The sequence below is a fragment of the Bufo bufo genome, chromosome 6 (assembly GCF_905171765.1).
Source record: "Bufo bufo chromosome 6, aBufBuf1.1, whole genome shotgun sequence".
NCBI classification, from domain to species: Eukaryota; Metazoa; Chordata; class Amphibia; order Anura; family Bufonidae; genus Bufo; species Bufo bufo.
The window spans coordinates 430,550,254-430,571,791 of record NC_053394.1 but is presented as its reverse complement, the minus strand read 5'-3'; the positions used below and the strand labels follow the sequence as shown (position 1 = coordinate 430,571,791).

The 21,538-nt window shown below is 47.0% G+C and overlaps 1 protein-coding gene across 2 annotated transcripts in view; it reads left to right on the top strand.

Moving 5' to 3' along the window:
• DNAH9 (dynein axonemal heavy chain 9) overlaps positions 1–19,839 on the top strand; it is a 186,428-nt gene extending 166,589 nt beyond the window's left edge. The window contains exons 58-67 of one of the 2 annotated variants that reach the window (XM_040434702.1): positions 351–544; positions 1,138–1,286; positions 3,485–3,612; positions 4,633–4,860; positions 4,967–5,158; positions 6,181–6,372; positions 6,511–6,681; positions 8,468–8,650; positions 14,670–15,059; positions 19,432–19,839. In XM_040434702.1, coding sequence (XP_040290636.1) covers positions 351–544; positions 1,138–1,286; positions 3,485–3,612; positions 4,633–4,860; positions 4,967–5,158; positions 6,181–6,372; positions 6,511–6,681; positions 8,468–8,650; positions 14,670–15,059; positions 19,432–19,659 — 2,055 coding nt within the window. In that variant the 3' untranslated portion in view covers positions 19,660–19,839. The remainder of the gene's footprint in view (positions 1–350; positions 545–1,137; positions 1,287–3,484; positions 3,613–4,632; positions 4,861–4,966; positions 5,159–6,180; positions 6,373–6,510; positions 6,682–8,467; positions 8,651–14,669; positions 15,060–19,431) is intronic. The other variant, XM_040434703.1, reaches the window with a different exon arrangement.
• The last annotated feature ends 1,699 nt before the right edge of the window (positions 19,840–21,538 follow it).

Here is a 21,538-nt window from a genome sequence, read left to right as displayed (position 1 = left end):
GTGAGTGGTTTAACCACCGGGGGGCGCAGTATTGTGGTCTGCCCTAATGTTTCTTGGTGGGTCTTCTGTGTCTTACAGGCTGCAGAGGAAATAATGAACAGGATGATACAGGGTTAAATGGGGGGGGGGGGTTCTGGGGAACTACTGGCTGCCATTACATATGTAGCTCATAACGGATATCATCCAGTTCTCCATACGCCCTGAACGGTATTCCATTATACAGGCTTACACTGCCAGTGCTTGCGCTATCGTAGTGTCAGTCTTTGCTGTAGTTCTAGAATTCTGTTCTGCAGAGGATGGCGGACATGACATCTTCTACTCTCCCTAAACACCTTTCTTCTCTTCTAAAGGCTCTGTCATCCATGGACGAGTTCCGGAACTTGGATCGAGACATAGCAGGGTCTGCCAAGCGCTGGAAGAAGTTTGTAGAATCTGAATGTCCAGAGAAGGAAAAGTTCCCTCAAGAGTGGAAGAACAAGACCTCCCTGCAAAGACTGTGCATGATGAGGGCGCTACGCCCCGATCGGATGACGTACGCTGTCAGGTGAGGACCAGGACGTATACGCCTGATATCTGGAGGTCTGTTCACATATGCAGGTTATGTTCAGGTTTTAATGCAGTTTTTAAAGCCCAAATCAGATGTGGATCGTACATCTTACAATGTAATCCATGTAGAGAGAGTCTTATCCATGCCGCACCTGAGCCATGGCAATGGAGGAGGGCAGCCGAGGAGATAGGTTCCAGAGAGGCCGCCCCAAGCGGGCACAGCTGTACAGTGGGCAGCGCCCCTCACTGCCGGGCACAGAGTGATCTGCTGGAGCCTCCTGCCACGTTACATTTGCCAAGTTTAATTACTTGCATTATTTATCTTGTAGTGATGCTGAGATCCACCATGTCTTATATCCAGAGCTGTATTCGTACTTCTGCTCACAAGATGTCCCTGCTGGTGCAGAGTAGCCCTGCTGTGATGCATTGTGATAAACGTAGTGTTCACACTAGGAACTCTGCAGTCTGATTTAGCAGAGCGCTACATCCCCTAGAGTGCAATACAGCAGAAAACTCACAAGAAGCGCACAGCCTCGCACCTAGTAGCATCCTGATAACCGCGTTGTATTATTGCTGTTTCTTCTCTTCCAGGGATTTTGTGGAGGAAAAGTTGGGCAGTAAATACGTTGTGGGGCGATCACTTGACTTTGCAGCATCTTATGAGGAGTCTGGACCAAGCACTCCTATGTTCTTCATCTTATCTCCTGGTGTAGACCCTCTGAAAGATGTCGAGAAACAAGGTAATGAGATGATGAGGAATGTTCACCCACTAAAAGCCGTGGACACGGAATTATAACAACCAGGAAGGAGGAGCTGCTGGGGGTTGTTTGTCCACCATTTGACTGTGTCCAGTAACAAGCATCAACACTGTGAGTGCAGCTCTGGAGTAGAATACAGAATGTAACTCAGGATCAGTACAGGATAAGTAATGTATGTACACAGTGACTGCACCAGCAGAATAGTGAGTGCAGCTCTGGAGTATAATACAGGATGTAACTCAGGATCAGTACAGGATAAGTAATGTATGTACCCAGTGACTGCACCAGCAGAATAGTGAGTGCAGCTCTGGAGTATAATACAGGATGTAACTGAGGATCAGTACCGGCTAAGTAATGTATGTACACAGTGACTGCACCAGCAGAATAGTGAGTGCAGCTCTGGAGTATAATACAGGATGTAACTCAGGATCAGTACAGGGTAAGTAATGTATGTACACAGTGACTGCACCAGCAGAATAGTGAGTGCAGCTCTGGAGTATAATACAGGATGTAACTCAGGATCAGTACAGGATAAGTAATGTATGTACACAGTGACTGCACCTGCAGAATAGTGAGTGCAGCTCTGGAGTATAATACAGGATGTAACTCAGGATCAGTACAGGATAAGTAATGTATGTACACAGTGACTGCACCAGCAGAATAGTGAGTGCAGCTCTGGAGTATAATACAAGATGTAACTCAGGATCAGTACAGGATAAGTAATGTATGTACACAGTGACTGCACCTGCAGAATAGTGAGTGCAGCTCTGGGGTATAATACAGGATGTAACTCAGGATCAGTACAGGATAAGTAATGTATGTACACAGTGACTGCACCAGCAGAATAGTGAGTGCAGCTCTGGAGTATAATACAGGATGTAACTCAGGATCAGTACAGGATAAGTAATGTATGTACCCAGTGACTGCACCAGCAGAATAGTGAGTGCAGCTCTGGAGTATAATACAGGATGTAACTGAGGATCAGTACCGGCTAAGTAATGTATGTACACAGTGACTGCACCAGCAGAATAGTGAGTGCAGCTCTGGAGTATAATACAGGATGTAACTCAGGATCAGTACAGGGTAAGTAATGTATGTACACAGTGACTGCACCAGCAGAATAGTGAGTGCAGCTCTGGAGTATAATACAGGATGTAACTCAGGATCAGTACAGGATAAGTAATGTATGTACACAGTGACTGCACCTGCAGAATAGTGAGTGCAGCTCTGGAGTATAATACAGGATGTAACTCAGGATCAGTACAGGATAAGTAATGTATGTACACAGTGACTGCACCAGCAGAATAGTGAGTGCAGCTCTGGAGTATAATACAAGATGTAACTCAGGATCAGTACAGGATAAGTAATGTATGTACACAGTGACTGCACCTGCAGAATAGTGAGTGCAGCTCTGGGGTATAATACAGGATGTAACTCAGGATCAGTACAGGATAAGTAATGTATGTACACAGTGACTGCACCAGCAGAATAGTGAGTGCAGCTCTGGAGTATAATACAGGATGTAACTCAGGATCAGTACAGGATAAGTCATGTATGTACACAGTGACTGCACCAGCAGAATAGTGAGTGCAGCTCTGGAGTATAATACAGGATGTAACTCAGGATCAGTACAGGATAAGTAATGTATGTACACAGTGACTGCACCAGCAGAATAGTGAGTGCAGCTCTGGAGTATAATACAGGATGTAACTCAGGATCAGTACAGGGTAAGTAATGTATGTACACAGTGACTGCACCAGCAGAATAGTGAGTGCAGCTCTGGAGTATAATACAGGATGTAACTCAGGATCAGTACAGGATAAGTAATGTATGTACACAGTGACTGCACCAGCAGAATAGTGAGTGCAGCTCTGGAGTATAATACAGGATGTAACTCAGGATCAGTACAGGGTAAGTAATGTATGTACACAGTGACTGCACCAGCAGAATAGTGAGTGCAGCTCTGGAGTATAATACAGGATGTAACTCAGGATCAGTACAGGATAAGTAATGTATGTACACAGTGACTGCACCAGCAGAATAGTGAGTGCAGCTCTGGAGTATAATACAGGATCAGTAACATATGTACAAGGTGTATATTCAGCCTGTATGTAAACCCTGTAATATGGAGCTCATGGCTTTCTCTGTATGATGGGAACATGACCTGTTTTTCTGCTCAGGGAGAAAACTTGGTTACACATTTGACAATCAGAACCTACATAACGTGTCTCTGGGGCAGGGACAGGAGGTTGTAGCTGAGGAAGCGCTGGATCTGGCCGCCCGGGAAGGACACTGGGTCATCCTGCAGGTACTGCTCCTCTGTTCATCCTTCTTTCAAGGCATCGGGAGAGGGAATTCTGCACACAGCGCTGCCTCTCTGACCTCCCCTGCATAACCTAATTCCAACAACATCTGTGACCGCTCTAGAAATAAAAAAAATCTAAGCTTGTAGCAGCCAGAGACACGGCCATAATTATTCAGAAGTCCTATGATGTTCGGCCAAGTGTCAGTTCTGTGTCCCAGCTGCTCTCCAAGCCCAGATGTTACATTAAGCCTCCAGTATGTGGCTTATACGGACGAGCTCTGCGCCTGTCGCCCTCCGGCCGCCCATTCCTACTCTGAATAACGTAGATATTGCCTGCAACCACTATGCATCCTATACCAGCGCGCTGCAGTGTGGGTGGACCCCGAGGGTGGGGGGGGGGGGCCACAAGTCCTAATGTAACCCCCTGTGTGTTAGAATCTGCTCTGTCCTAAATTTTCCCATTTCCTTGATTACTTTACATCCACAGTTGTGTAAAGTATCTGACATTGTCTGTATACGTTCTATACTTACCAGGTTGATGGACAATTATGTTGTAGCATTTAACGCTTTCTTTTCCGCCCGTCCCGGATCGCTCAGCCGGGGAGGGCGTCGCATACATTTCCCATTTGAGGAGCCGTCGGCCTCTATTAGCTAAAATGCCACTTGCGTTGTGTTAATTTAATTCTGGAGTCTCTTCATTTTCATACGTTGTTGCTTCACTGAGCTACAATCAGGTTGTAATTTGAGGAGCGGAGTTTTTTTTTGATGGTTACGCTGAGCCGTCTCCCCCGCTGGAGGGTCGAGGTAATGAAACTTCTTGTATTGGGATTCTTGGTTTATAAAATAAGTGAGTGCCCTATGTAGAGAAGAATCTGGGCCACCCCCAGCTTATGTAGGGACCATCGTCTACCAGGATCTGCCCTCGTGACCCCAACCCTCCCTTTAATCAATGTTTATTGCAATGGAGAGAATGAGCCGTGTGCTGTATCCATGTCTTACTGACCTGTTCATTGCCCACAACAGAATATTCATCTGGTGGCCAAGTGGCTGAGCACGCTGGAGAAGAAGCTGGAGCACCACAGTGAAGGCAGCCACCCCAACTTCCGTGTTTTCATCAGTGCCGAGCCCGCCGGGTCACCGGACGGCCACATCATTCCTCAGGGTATCCTTGAGAACTCCATCAAAATCACCAACGAGCCTCCGACCGGCATGCACGCCAACCTGCACAAAGCACTGGATAACTTTAACCAGGTAACATCTGCTGCTAGAACGTGACCTGTGCATGTAGGCCAGGGAGGCACAAAGGCCACATATGTTCAGTAGGACCTCACGTATTCTTCTCTGCTTGTACGTACAGGACACTCTGGAGATGTGCACACGTGAAACAGAGTTCAAGAGCATCCTGTTCGCTCTCTGTTACTTCCACGCTGTGGTGGCTGAGAGGAGAAAGTTCGGACCTCAGGGTTGGAATCGCTCCTATCCCTTTAACACTGGAGACCTCACAATATCAGTCAACGTATTGTACAATTATCTGGAAGCCAATGCCAAGGTCAGACCCAGAGCCTCGCTTTCTGTCATATAGCTGCAGGCTGGGGCTACATGGAGATTCTGCCCAAAACAGACACGGCATGGTCACAACTAATGAAAGTGAACGGGGCCGCAACACGACAGTCACTAGAAATCCAGCAGGTTGGGAGTTAATCATGTCATGCCCAAGATGCAGCAATTTGCAGGTCCCAGTGTGATATTGTTCACATTCAGATTCTATTCTAAATGATCAGTCACCCCTGGGGGGCATTTAGTTTTTACCACATTAGATTACTGTGTAGAGGCAACTCTTCCCAGACACTGAACAGGCAGGGAATGCTGGGAGATTTCAGTTCTGAGGTGTAGTACAGGCTGTCCGTATCATACCATATTTATAAAGTGAATCCATTTTAATGTACATTAGTTCTACATGTAAACTGTGACTGTGAATACATGTCACTGGTAATGTCCGCTCCGGCCTCTAGATGGCGTCTTGCAGCTACATGCGGATTTCCTGATTTCATACTATGCCAAGAGCAAAATGAAAGCGAGCTGTATAGTCCAGGGTGATGTAGCAGGTGCACGAAGGACGTGTTCAACCCTTAGGGGGAATTTACGAAGACCGCCGTTTCATACGTCCGTCCTAAACTACAGTGCGCTGGAGCACAATGCATCAGATTTATTAACCGACCCAAATTTTAAGTAATTTTTTGGCTGTACCTTCACCATAAAAGCAAATCTGCGGCTGTTATGAGGAGGCATAGATTTGGGCCATAATTTACGCCACAAGAGACGCGTCACTGCATCACCCAGCAGCTCTGTCATTCAGCAGCACCCAGATTGGAGGCTGGGGCCTGTAGTTCCTCTATAGATACACGCTTCCTGTATTAGACCACCTGAATACATCTATCTTGGTCATTGTGCATTTAGCTCAGTGACTGTTCATTCGAGGCATTCAGCGCTGAGCCCTTTCCACACTAGCGCCCCGTTGTCTGACTGGCGGCTGCTCTGTGTCCCTTAGGCTCTATTTACTTTGTGTTTCAGGTCCCCTATGACGACCTGCGTTATCTGTTTGGCGAGATCATGTACGGAGGTCACATCACGGATGACTGGGACCGGCGGCTCTGCAAGACGTATCTAGAGGAGTTCATAAAGCATGAAATGATGGAAGGGGAGCTGTTCCTAGCCCCTGGATTCCCACTTCCCGGAAACATGGATTACAATGGTTACCATCAGGTATAAAGGGAGAAGTTTCAGTGGGTGATGATATGTGGGTGGCATCTTAACAGGTATCGGTGACATCAAGCCTTCATCTGCTTCCTTCGAATGTGGTCTCAAAACTGGTTATTAACGTGCATATACTTCTCATTCCAGTATATTGACGATGTCCTCCCGGCCGAGTCTCCGTATCTGTACGGCCTGCACCCTAACGCAGAGATCGGCTTCCTGACTCAGACATCAGAGAAGTTGTTCCGCACTGTGCTGGAGATGCAACCTCGGGACAGCAGCATGGGCGAGGGTGGAGGAGTCACCCGGGAGGAGAAGGTAGGTACAGGTCCATGAAGGCAGCGTGTAGGGCACTAATAATAAGTGCATGAAGGAAATCCCTAAACTGACAGCAGTGAAACTTAGGGTGCATTCACACCACCGTATGTATTTTGTGGTCTGCAAAAAGTACAGATGGCGTCCACTGTAACAGTGTCTATTCTTGTCCGCATGTTCTATCTTTATTGCGGGGCTGTGGAAAGTACATACAGATGCAGACAGTGTTGGCCACCATATTAGATTCGTTACTAGAGTTATTATCCAGGGTAGTGAGAAGGGCAAAGCAATGTCAGGATCATGAGTCTCGGAAAGCCGGGTGACACCTGAAAGCTCCGTGCACACAGTCCATGTTAGTACCACGCAGGAGATGGCTCCCAGCTCATCTGCAGGCCGGTCACAGATCTGGACGGAGAAACTGTCTTAACCTGATAGATAGTCTGAGCATGCGAGAGCCATCACCTCCCAGAATCCTTCACTCCTGCTCTCAGGCTTCAGACCTGCATCCGTGTGACACTCGCTGCTAATGATCCCGTCCTGGAAGTCATGAGAAGTAGATCTAGAATTCGATATACAATGCAACCTTTAACTCATGTTCTAGGAATATTATGTGTAACCTGGACTGTACTCCCATCAGCCATAACAATAAGACCACTGACAGGTGAAGGGAATAACATGGATTATCTGGTGAGGGGAATCAGGTAGCAAGTGAGCAGTCAGGTCTTAAAGTTGCAGGAAATATTTGAAAGTGTGAGGATCTGAGTGACAAGGGACAAACTGTGTCAGATCATCTCCAGAACAGCCGGTCTGTGTCCAGTATGTAGTGGTTAGTACCTACCCTGAGTGGTCTAAGGAAGGAGATCCAGTTACAGGGTCCAAGGTACCCAAGGCTTATTTATAGGTGGGGGTGAAGGCGAGCATCAGAACTGGAGCATCGAGCAATGGAAGAAGGCGGCCTGGCCTGATGAATCATGGGAGCATCCTGTGGACGGCCAGGTCACCTGGGGAAGAGATGGTACCTGGTGCACTATGAGAAGAAGGCAAGCCCATGGGGTCAGTGTGATGATGTGGGCGATGTTCTGCTGGAAATCCTGCCTCCTGGCATCATGTGGACGTGATAGTGCTGATGGCAGTGGCCTCTTTCAGCAGAATAATGCCCCGACACTGCAAAAATCTTTAGAAAGGACAGGAGGGTTTTAATGTTGTGGCTGATTGATGTAAATGCCTCTTCCCCTTTAAGGCAAGTCATCCGCCATGCCCTGGGACTAGAGCATTGTGTGTATTGTTAACGTCTTAATGTCCCATGGTGCTTTGTAACCCCTCACAATGCAGGGGATCAATGCACGTAAAAGACATTTGTTAGGACAAGACGTTCCCCAGCCGCAGTGCGTTACGTTTCCAGAGAGACGCTCTGAATTATTGAGCGCCGATGATAATCTCACACTGGGTTTGTTTGTATTAGTGGATGGCAATATAAGCTAAGGAGCAGCCGGTAGAAATCTCAGGACGTTATTAAAAAGGAAGAGAGTTACATCCAGATCATGTACTCTGCCGCACTCACCGCTATGAGGTTACCGAGTCCGCTCGCTCCGGGATAATGAATCTCAGTTTATGGCTAATGGATCCTATTGTGTGCGGGGATAGAGCTGTGCAGCTGGAGCCCCTGAGTATATCGGCCTGTTACATGGGGGTCGAGCGTGCATTGTGTTGTGTAAAACCAGTCCATTGTCCGCTCCTCCTGAGACTAGCTGTAACAGTAAGGTGAGAACCTGTTGTGCTTCTTCTACAGGTCAAAGCCACTCTGGACGAGATCCTCGAGAAACTCCCGGAGGAGTTCAACATTGCAGAGCTGATGGCAAAGGGGGAGGAGAGGACGCCGTACATTGTGGTCGCCTTCCAGGAATGCGAGCGGATGAACATGCTCACCAGTGAGATCAAACGATCCCTGAAGGAGCTCGACTTAGGACTGAAGGTAAAACGTCACAGCGTTGTGCTGGAGACCACAAACAAGAAGCGCACGCCTAAGGTGGTAAATCAGATGACACCAGTGGGATGCTGAGACTCATGTATCGCAAAGACCATCAGTCGTGCTATGATATGTGACTACTGAGTCTGATAGATCCTAGAACTGCATTGGCTATAGGCTCCAGAGGTAGACAACATCCTCCTTACAGAGGACAGTGTCCCAACAAACAGAATGCCATAGTACAGGGATGGCAAACTTGAGGCTCTCCAGCTGTTGCAAAACTACAATTCCCAGCATGCCCAGAGTACCTACAGCTATCAGCCTACAGCAGAGCATGGTGGGAGTTGTAGTTTTACAACAGCTGGAGAGCCACAGGTTGGCCATGCCTGCCATAGTAGATCACGGGGAACTCCTTTCTTCTTGCGCTGCCAATAGTCACTTTTATATCAGACAAAATATAGTTCCAATGTTCTTACAGTAAATACGTTTTTTTGATGCTTCCGGAGACTGAACTTTTTCCTCTCCAGTCGGAGGCAGCTCCCCCTTTTCTTTTGAGGGCATTTGACATGGAACAGTTTTTCACTGTATTTTTTGTATGGCCCATTTCTATATTTGTATAGGTTAATCATGTTTCCCCTTAGACGTCTCTTCTTAAGACTAAATAAATTTGATTCTTTTAATCTTTCTTCATGACTAAGACCCTCCATGCCCCTTATCAGTTTAGTCGCTCTCCTCTGTACTTTTTCCAGCTCCAGGGCGTCCTTTCTATGGACTGGTGCCCAGAACCGAACTGCATATTCCAGATGAGGCCTCACCAACGCTTTATAAAGTGGTAATATTACATCCTTGCCCCGCGAGTCCATGCCTCGTTTAATGCATGACAATATCTTGGTGGCCTTAGAAGCAGCTGATTGACATTGTATGCTGTTATTTAATCTACCATCCACAAGGAGACCCAAATCCTTCTCTACAAGTGACTCTTCCAGTGTTACATCCCCTAGGACATATGAAGCATGGAGATTATTACAGAAATTTGTCCACATTGAACCTTATTTGCCAAGTTGATGCCCAATCACTCAGTGTCCCAGTCAGCTTGTAGTTTATGGACATCTTCCATAGACCGTACAGTTCTACACAGCTTAGTGTCATCTGCAAAAATAGATCTGGTGCCATAAATCCCGTCCTCGATATAATTAATAAATAAATTAAATATTAAAGGACCTGGCACTGAACCTTGGGGTCACCACTTATAACCTGGGACCATTCTGAACAGGAATCATTGACCACAACTCTCTGGACACGGTCCTTCAGCCAGTTTTCAATCCAATTACAAACTATACTTTCCAAGCCAATAGACCTTACCTTACCCATCAAATGTCTATGAGGGACAGGATCAAAAGCCTTTGCAAAATCCAGAAACAGAACATCCACAGCCGCCCCTCTGTCCAGGCTACTACTCACCTCACTACATCCACAGCCGCCCGTGTGTCCAGACTACTACTCACCTCACTACATCCACAGCCGCCCCTCTGTCCAGGCTACTACTCACCTCACTACATCCACAGCCGCCCCTCTGTCCAGACTACTACTCACCTCACTACATCCACAGCCTCCCCTCTGTTCAGGCTTCTACTCCCCTCACTACATCCACAGCCTCCCCTCTGTCCAGGCTACTACTCACCTCACTACATCCACAGCCGCCCCTCTGTCCAGGCTACTACTCACCTCACTACATCCACAGCCACCCCTCTGTCCAGGCTACTACTCACCTCACTACATCCACAGCCGCCCCTCTGTCCAGGCTACTACTCACCTCACTACATCCACAGCCACCCCTCTGTCCAGGCTACTACTCACCTCACTACATCCACAGCCGCCCCTCTGTCCAGGCTACTACTCACCTCACTACATCCACAGCCACCCCTCTGTCCAGGCTACTACTCACCTCACTACATCCACAGCCGCCCCTCTGTCCAGGCTACTACTCACCTCACTACATCCACAGCTGCCCCTCTGTCCAGGCTTATACTCACCTCACTACATCCACAGCCGCCTCTCTGTCCAGGGTTCTGCTCACCTCACTACATCCACAGCCGCCCCTCTGTCCAGTCTACTACTCACCTCACTACATCCACAGCCGCCCCTCTGTCCAGTCTACTACTCACCTCACTACATCCACAGCCGCCCCTCTGTCCAGGCTACTACTCACCTCACTACATCCACAGCCGCCCCTCTGTCCAGGCTACTACTCACCTCACTACATCCACAGCCGCCCCTCTGTCCAGGCTACTACTCACCTCACTACATCCACAGCCGCCCCTCTGTCCAGGCTTATACACACCTCACTACATCCACAGCCGCCCCTCTGTCCAGTCTACTACTCACCTCACTACATCCACAGCCACCCCTCTGTCCAGTCTACTACTCACCTCACTACATCCACAGCCGCCCCTCTGTTCAGGCTTCTACTCACCTCACTACATCCACAGCCACCCCTCTGTCCAGGCTACTACTCACCTAACTACATCCACAGCCGCCCCTCTGTCCAGTCTACTACTCACCTCACTACATCCACAGCCACCCCTCTGTCCAGTCTACTACTCACCTCACTACATCCACAGCCGCCCCTCTGTTCAGGCTTCTACTCACCTCACTACATCCACAGCCACCCCTCTGTCCAGGCTACTACTCACCTCACTACATCCACAGCCGCCCCTCTGTCGCGGCTTCTACTCACCTCACTACATCCACAGCCTCCTCTCTGTCCAGGGTTCTACTCACCTCACTACATCCACAGTCGCCCCTCTGTCCAAGCTTCTACTCCCCTCACTACATCCACAGCCGCCCCCTCTGTCCAAGCTTCTACTCCCCTCACTACATCCACAGCCTCCCTCTGTCCAGGCTGCTACTACTTACCTCCTCATAAAAACGAATCAGGTTAGTCTGACAACTTCTGTGCTTGGTAAACCCATGTTGTTTATCACTTATAATATTATTTACAGTCACATACTCCTGTATATAGTCCCTTAAGAGTCCATCAAACATTTTTCCCTTGACCGAAGTTAAACTAACTGGTCTATAATTACCTGTGGAGGACCTAGAGCCTTTTTTGAATATGGGCACCACATTTGCCTTGCGCCAATCACTTGGCCCTGTACCAGTACCTAGAGAATCTTAAAAAATTATAAACAGGGGCACAGCAATGACCTAACTGAGCTCTTTAAGCACTCTTGGGTGTAATCCATCTGGACCCGGAGCCTTGTTCACATTTACCTTATTTAACTTAGCTTGGACCATATCTACAGTTAGCCAATTCAGTATATTACTGGATGTACTAACAGCCCCAGCTCCTTTCTCTTCTTTTGTATATACAGAGCTAAAAAATATTTTTTTGTAACTCTGCATTTTCCTTATTATCAGTGACTAACTCCTCTTTACCATTATTTAGGGGTCCTACCTGCTCAGACCTTGGTTTTTTAGCATTTATGTATTGAAAGAATTTTTGGGGATTGGTTTTGCTCTCTTTTGCCACCTGCTGTTCGTTTTGTATTTTCCCAAATTATATCTCCTTTTTGCAGATTTTGTTAAGCCCTTTGTTAACTTCAAACGCTACATCTGACCCCACAGATTAGTATTTTTTAAATGCCCTTTTTTTGTCTTTTATTGCCCTTTTTACAGGATCTGTAAGCCATGGGGGGTTTAATTTTAGCCGTTTATACTTTTTACCTAAAGGAATACATTTTTCAGTGCAATTACTCAATGTGGATTTGAAGCTCTCCTATTTATCCTCAGTATTATTATGTGACAGTAGCTGCTCCCAGTCTATGCCCTGAAATGCTATCCTTTTTAAGATTCAGTGTCTTTGCTCTGCCTGACAGAGTTTGCTTCTTATAGTTTAGGGGGAATATAATTATATTGTAGTCACTATCACCTAGTGTTTCTCGAACAGTAACATTTCCAACAAGCTCTGCATCATTATAAATTACCAGATCCAACAGACCATCGCCCCTAGTGGGAGCTTCTACAAACTGGCCCATAAAGTGGTCCTGCAGCAAGCTGAGGAATCTTCTCCCTTTTGCAGTTCAGGCTGAACCATGACCCCAGTCAATGTCTGGGAAGTTAAAATCTCCCATTATGACCACTGTACCCGCCTGTGCAGCCGCTCTCTATTTGGTTGTACAGTTGTGTTTCTATCTCCTCTGTGATGTTAGGAGGTCTATAGATTACATCAAATATTATTTTTTCAGTGTTTATATCCCTTTAAACTTCCACCCATAAGGTTTCCACATCCTCACCATCCTCACCCACAATTGCCTCTTCAGATCACTCCTCACATACAGGCACACGCCACCACCTTTTCTATTGACCCGGTCTTTCCTAAATAGTGTAAAATTTAAATTACTAATTTAAATTTAAATGCTAATTTGATTACTATTACCTGTAAAGTGAGTATTCTTGATTTTTTGGTTACCTTGGTTGATGTTTGTATGTAACAGGTTCTTGTTACCAGCAGCTCTATTTTTCATCGGTGTATAGTTCTGCCCAGTCTTCTCCCTACTTTGCTCACTAATCCCAGCCCCCACTGTCCCCTCCTATAGCCCACTCTGTATCTACACTATTTACCCCCTTATTAGTATGACCCCAACCGTCCCCCAGATCCTAGTTTAAAAGCTTCTCCAGCCATCTAACCATTTTCCCTCCAGAGCAGTTGCACCCTCCCTATTAAGGTGCAGCATATCCCTACTGTAGAGCCTGCAACCGACAGAGAAGTCGGCCCAGTTCTCCATGAACCCAAACCCTTCTTTCGGCTTCTGAGCCACTTATTTAACTCCCTAAGCTCCCGTTGTCTCTCTGGTGACGCTCGTGGCACTGGTCGTATTTCTGAAGACACTACCTTGGACTTGAGCTCCTCTCCTAGTTCCCTAAAATAATTTTTAAGGACCTTCCATCTCCCCCTGACTTTGTCATTAGTGCCAAAGTGTACCATGACCGCCGGGTCTTCCCCAGCCCCACCCAGCAATCTGTCAGTCCGATCCGCAATATGCCGAACCCAAGCACCCGGAAGACAACACAATGTTCGGCATTCACGGTCTCGGCGACAGATGAACCTGTCAGTCCTCCTAATAATAGAGTCCCCTACCACCAGCCTCTGCCTGACCTTTTCCCATCCTTCCTGCAGCGGTCATCCGCCTGGTTGCTAGGACAAACACTCCGCTGCAGTGTAGCTGGCCCTGGTCCTTCATCCCTAATATCAGCCAAACAGGCATATTTACTAGGGCATTCCAGCTCAGGACTAGCCTCCCTGGCACTTTTCTCTCTACCCCTTCTTCCTACATTAAACTAACTGTTGACCTGATAGTCCTGATCTTGCCCTCCTCCTCCCACCTCCATTTCACTGACCCCAGTCAGCGCCTGCACAGTGAGGTCTAAGCCGCTCTCCAGGTCTGCAATGCCCCTAAGTATTTCAAGCTGCTTATTTAGATCCAAGATCTGGGCTTCCAAATATGCAACATGCGTCTAGTGCAAATGTATTCACCCTCGAATGGCTCTTCAAGGCTCGCATACATTGCACAGGACACACACTTGGTGGCATTGTCCATGGAGCACATGTTTAATGGGGATGAACAGTAAAGTAGGAAAACAGTAATTCTAATATGAGATAGATTTAGACTCTGTTGTAATTGGAATCAAGCCAACAACACACAAGGAAAATCTATCAAACCTTAGTTTCTTGCTCCTTGTCTTAAACTCTGGTTCTTTAAACTCCACTTATTCAGAAGCCACTTAGTACAGCAAGCCCAGTACAAGGGGATGTGATATGTTTCAGCCTTGACTGAGGTCCTTCTCCTGGCCAATCAGGAGAAACCTCAGAGTTGTGATATGTCTCATCTATGAATGTATTGTGTGTGATATTCCAGTTCTGATGTATTTTCCTGCCTCTTCCATCCCCTGTCCGCTCATGGTCATACCTGCATCCATTGTTAAGATGGAAATACTAACTCTCGGTTTCTGATTTGTCAATCAGGGTGAACTGACCATGACTAGCGACATGGAGAATCTACAGAACGCCATTTTCCTGGACATGGTGCCCGATTCATGGACCAAAAGAGCCTACCCGTCCATGGCTGGCCTGGCTGGCTGGTTTGTCGACCTCCTCAGCCGTATCAAGGAGTTAGAGACCTGGACGGGAGACTTTGCGTTGCCTTCGGCTGTCTGGCTGGCTGGTTTCTTTAACCCCCAGTCTTTCCTGACAGCCATCATGCAGTCTATGGCCAGGAAGAACGAGTGGCCGCTCGATAAGATGACCCTGCAGTGCGATGTGACAAAGAAGAACAGAGAGGACTTCAGCAGTCCACCACGAGAAGGGGCTTATGTCCATGGGCTGTTCATGGAGGGAGCTCGCTGGGACACACAGGTAAGGCTGCATCTGCTCTTGTAGATCATTTTACAGGTCAAAAAATATTATGTTATATACGCTTTACCTTACTTATCATGCATTCCAGTCACACCCAAAGCTGCATTCACAATATTGTGGCTCCTAATTTAAAGGGCATCTGTCAGCAGATTTGTACCCATGACGCTGGCTGACCTGTTGGCAGCTGAAGACATCTGTGTTGGTCCCATGTTCATATGTGCCCGCATTGCTGAGAAAAGATATAGTTTTAATATATGCTAATGAGCCTCTAGGAGCAATGGGGGCGTTACCGTTACACCTAGAGGCTCTGCTCTCTCTGCAGGGCCAGGTGTGATCGTGTTTACATTGCCTGCCCTGTCAATCAAAGTGCAGAGGGCGCAGCAGTTGCAGAGAGAGCAGAGCCTCTAGGTGTAACGGCTAATAAAATAAATTAGAAAATTGCGGCACACGGCTCTTCATTTGCAATTTAAGGCATTTTATTCATATCGCATCACATAGAATTCATGATCCAGTAAAATCTCTGAAGTGCAATTATTTCTGGGTATTAGATTATGTGACCGGACGTTTCGGCATGTTAAGGGCTTTCTCAGCGGTCTATTATCTTTTTGTAGCTTCAATGTGGTCTCTGCGCTGTGATCCAGGCCGAAACGTCCGGTCACATAATCTAATACCCAGAATTAATTGCACTTCAGAGATTTTACTGGATCATGAATTCTATGTGATGCGATATGAATAAAATGCCTTAAATTGCAAATGAAGAGCCGTGTGCCGCAAATTTTCTATTTTACTTGCTACGACTGACAAGTCCTTGCTGGCACTGGCAACTACGGTGTGCGGTGCTCTACCTTTAAGACATCTAGGTGTAACGGCCACGCCCCTGTTGCTCCTAGAGGCTCATTTGCATATATGAAAACTTCTGCTGACAGATCCCCAGAATAAACATAAAGGAATCCAACTAAGGACACATTAAGGCATGAGACTGTAATATGTGTCGCCATACTACACCCCTGTAAAACCTCCATATGACATGGCACCGGCAAAAACGTGCTGCATGGGGGCAGGATGCTGGCGACAGAATACCGACCCATAGGGACTCAGTGTGCCGCCATACAGGCTCTGCTGTGAGCAGGAGGCCTAAGGGTGATTTCAGGAATGGTTTTGTCTAAAAGTCAGTGACCTTAAAACAACTTTAAAACTCTTTTGGGTGATGGCACATGAGGGGCTGACGTTCCCCGTCACGAGAGACGATGGTGCATTAGACATGCGGCCGTGCCTTCTCTTCTCCCTACTCCAAAGCTCTTCAAGAAGCTTCATTACAATGTTAAAGGACTGATCAAAGTGGGTCATCTGGCACATTATCTGAGCGATTAGCCGTCCCCTCCTCACCATCGGCCTTTTATATCAAGTAGCCGCTCTGTGCGCTAATTAACAAAGGACAGTCTTCAAGGTTGACTGGACGAAGCCAGAGACAATGGATGCGTCAAGATCTCCTAAGTACCAGGCTGAGGCCCCAGAGTCAGACGTAGAGATGATAAAGCACAAATGCAAGCAGACGGAAGTCCGCTCTGATTTTTATGAATTCAAAAAGCAGCTCGGATCCCAGGGAATATGTAAATCTGCTGGAAAATATCAGCGTGTGATCAGTGCCCAGAGATCGAGGGAAGGTGAAGACGTCTAAGTGTGATTGTAAGGTAGAGAAGACGGGGCTGGCACTGCGGCTGCCATGCTGCCTTTGTGGGACAGGCTGGTTGCTGGGGATAAGCAGGCTTTTAGTCGGCGTTGTCAGCCTCATCTACCTCTATGTTAGACTTCCACTTAGGCCTTATGCACATAAGCGTATTTTTTTTTCTGCATCTGATCTGCATTTTTGCAGGTCGGATGCGGACTCATTCACTTCCTTGGGGCCGCAGTGTGTGCTGTCCGCATGCTCGTTCTGTGGCACCCGCGAAAGATTCTTGTCCGTTTTACAAACAAGGATCGGACTGTTCTATAGAGGGCAGGAAGTTCCGTAAAATGCGGAACACACACGACCGGTGTCCGTGTTTTGCAGATCCACAATTTGCGGACCGCAAAACAGGCTATGGTTGTGTGCATGAACCCTTACTAATATATTTATTGTTTCAGAATAGGTGCTTGCTGTCAGTGAATGGGAACATTAAAGGGGTTGTCTCATCATGGACAATGGGGGCATATCGCTAGGATATGCCCCCATTATCTGATAGCTGCGGGTCCCAGCAGTGGAACCCGCACCTATATCGAGAATGGAGGACTCCGATCCGGCCACCACCAAGCCGGCTCCCTATAGACATGAATGGGAGCGTACTGCGCATGCGTGGCCCCCACTCCGAGCTATTTTCGCCGGCCCTATAGAAAATGAATGGAGGGCGGCTGCGGGGCTCTGTTCTCGATATAGGTGAGGGGCCCAGTGGTGGGACCTACACCTATAAGACAATGGGGGTATATCCTAGCGATATACCCCCATTGTCCATGATGAGACAACCCCTTTAATGTCCTGCTCACAAAGCTGCATGACTCGCTACCATAAAAAACACGTACATAAAACCGCACAACAATCTCTTGTTGCGGACTAGCGGTAATCTGAAGTCAATCCCAGAAGATGGCGGCTGCTTCACCCGTATATAACAATCTGACAGATTTCCCAAAAATAAATAAAATACTTAAATGTGGCGCGGCGGTAAACAAATTAATAAAAGGCCCGGTACCCGGCGCCCGCACACAGCCGCCATTATTTATCATTAAATATCCGCTGTGCTGAAGACCCAGAAATCGTCGTCTCCTCACATTCATCTCAATATTATCACATCGTTTATCTGGAAGGAAGAGCTGAATATGGAAAGTCGAATTCTCCAGATATTGTTTCCATGGTGATTGATAATCAGATGTGAATTATAAATCTTGCTACAGAAGTCGACATTTTACTTGCTGCTTAATGCAAAAGTGTGTTTAAAAGGGGCCTCGTCACCAGGAACAGTTCCCTTTAAGAGTAATAATGTCTAATCAAAGCTGAAATCGTCCTATAAACAGACTAAGGTGCCAATGGAGGTGGGAAGAGTGGTCACATGACCCCCACCCACCATTTGTAGTGCTTCTCTTGCCTCTGGTACTATTGCTCAGTCCATAAATATTCACTTGGATGGGGATTCGCTGCAGTACCCAACATGGCCACACTCGCCAGGATGGTGCTATCTCTGAAAATGGGCTGTGGTTTTGTTCTATCCATTCCTGGTCCTAACCTAAGGTTGTTAAAACCTGGAAAATCCCTTCCAGACCATGATATGGAATAACACGGCAGCTGGCAGCGTGACCGCCTGTAGAGCTGCCGTATAGATTTACAAGCCCCGCCCCTGATGCTGTTTCTGCTGCATGACATTTCCTGGCTGTATCTAACAGTCTCTAGTCCAGGTGCCATCATCTGAACCTCTTGTTACTGGCCCTGCCAGCCCTGCAGGGAACTACCCTTCTGTGGTCTAGATGCAGCTGGGCCAGAAGCTGTTAAAGGGCTTGTGTGGCGGAAAGTTTTTAAAACTGGTTCAGACTGGTCGAAAATAATACAGTAAGTGAAGCATTGCCATTCCTATCCAACGCGTCCTGGTCCCGTACTGGAACCACTGCCCCGTGGTTCCTGCTCCCTGACCACTCAGCCAATCACTGGCTAATGCTGAGGCCAGTGATTGGCTGAGCAGTCATTTCCTGTTTGTCAACAGAGTCCAGGAAGTGCTGGAACGGGAATGGCACCATCCATGTACATAAAAGAAAATAGAAGTCAGGAAGCCGCGCCTTGTGTGTGTGGCTGTATAACAGTTGAATCGCACTATATATAAGAAGCGCTTACCATTTGTTGTTGTGATGAGCCACAACTACTGCAGATAGCCTTGCTGGTATTTGCCCGTCCAGCATGCGGGATCCTGTACTGCTGCCAAGGTCCTTTTCTCTGCCGCAGATGTGGCAATAGAAATAAAACTTAAAGCAATAAAAAGGGGGGATTTTGAACGTTTTGTAGCGACGCTGTAAACGGGAGACTACGTGCCAGGTAGAAAGATGGATTTTTATTTTATGGTCAACGCGTTTCGAGGACGTACAGCCCTCTTCATCAGGACAATAATAGCGTATCCATGTACAGGGGCCACATAAACATGTGCACATCATGCTGCATGGGGACATTCATTTTTGGGATAAAAATGAACAAATTGCAATAGAACAGAACATGAAAAAATTACTTTTTTTTCCTCTTTCTCACAAAGAAAGGGTTAATTTAGGGTTAATTCAGCCGGTACATGTATATTTATAAGGTAGAATAGCGCACCGGCCCTTTAAATGCCTGACGTCATTTGTGTTGTATCTCCACTTACAGACCAGCATCATCACAGACGCACGACTCAAGGACTTGACGCCAGCCATGCCGGTCATCTTCATCAAGGCCATCCCTGTGGATAAGCAAGACACTCGCAACGTCTACGCCTGCCCTGTGTATAAGACCCGGCAGAGGGGACCAACATACGTCTGGACATTCAACCTTAAGACTAAAGAGAACCCCTCCAAATGGGTCCTGGCTGGGGTGGCGCTCCTGTTGCAGATTTAGAACTGTGCACTGGTTCTTCGTTCAGCGCGGACACTGTGCTGTTCTAGACACTTTTACGCTTTCAGTTGCACTAAGAGGAGACTCCGCACCTTGTGATAAAACACTCAGAAAACCCAGTATTACGCTGCACATGCCCACACTAAGTTATTGTGGAAGTCTGTTCTAATAAAGATTTCACTTCTCTTACATAATGTGCCATGTGTCCACACCGGCACCGCAGATGTAGATCCTTCTACCCAACACTATAGAGACGGGTGACGTCTGCAGCAGGGCCTGTTTTACACTCACCCCCAGCAGAGAGGTGTGCACCTGACATCATACAGCATGCACCACTTAAATTCCAGCGCTGCCTACTTGGCACTTATAACAGGGCCCCTCCTTTATCTCAGTGGTGCGCCAGCCGTGTAGCTGTTACCATAGCAACAGGCGCCGACACTTCTCTCTGCACAGCTCTATTTACGCCACTAGGCGACATTTTGTATGGTTGCACAGTACGACTGAGACGAAACGCGCCACACAAAGCAGGGGCAATGGTTCTCCCAAATTGTCTTCTCAACCAAACCAATGGTAGTTAGGGCAGAACCTAAGAATTCGTCTCCCCTCCTAAAACAGTCACGATCGGTCACATCGGTTTTGATGGGGCCACAAGAAATACATTTCTGTCGAGTCAGTTTCCATGTGCCTGGATACTGTATGGAGCCACCATGGCATTACTTATATTCAGATGACCGCGGCCAACCACTTCCCGGCTTCTTATAAGGCCACCTGCACGCTGTGGATTACGTCCGAGTGAATTTCCGTGCAGAAAAACCATAGCGTGATCCAGTACGAGCAAAGTGAATGCGATTTAACAAATCTCAAGTACACTTCGCTTTTTTCTTCCGTACGGAAATTGACCCGTTGTGCGGAGTTTAAAATCCGCAGCAGGTCAATTGTTTATTGCAATTCCACACCTTCTGTGGGTGGTTTTCCCTAAAATGTTTGTTAAAAAGAAAAAACAAAAAAAGGCATAAAAACCACACCAAAACCGTTCGAAATAGTGTGGATTTATGTGCCTTTTTTGTGTGGTTTTGGTGCAGATTTCATGCAGGATTTTTTTTTTGCATACAAATGTGCACCGTGTGCAGGTCTCCTAATGGTGTGGGTTCTGTGTATTCACAATCGGGGATAGGAATTCTCTGCAGGTTCCCTCTCTAATTGCTCCACGCTCTCATTTCCCCAGTAGCTGCTGCAGCGGAGAATCTGTCTTGTAAGGAGTAATCCAGATAAATTTGGTTCTTGCCGTTGATTAATTAAGCATGGCCAAACACTCGACTCTACAACAGAGCTCTCCGTCCTGACTGTAAGGAAACGAGACAGAAAAGGACAAACAGGGTGAAAGACATTGTGAAACTTTTATACCACGTTTTCGTCTTTGTTAGTGCAAGCAGACAAGACGTCTTCAGGCAGAGCTCCACATATCAAGGAGGCCACATGGAAACACATGACAGAGGTGAGAGGTAAATGCTGGTCTTTCTAAATGTAGAGTCTGCCGACATGCGAGTCTGCAGCTGTTGAAAAACTACAACTCCCGGCATACCTAGAGTGTCCCACAATGTCTGGGGATGCTCTTGAAGACCACTTGCCTCCTGAATTGTCTGTCAGTCTCCCAAAGTACGCAGTAACATCAGTGATAAAGTTGAAAACGCTGAACTTTTATTATATATATTAAAGGTTAAGTACACCTTTGGGGCAATTTTGTTTATAAATAATTGCATTGTACTCATTATGAGCTAAAAATCTTTTTTTAAATTGGCCTTAAAAATATGGCGTCATTTTTTCTGTACAGCGCGGAGAAGCTCTAGTAGCCTGCTTTGGATTTTCTGTCTTTTCCGTCAGG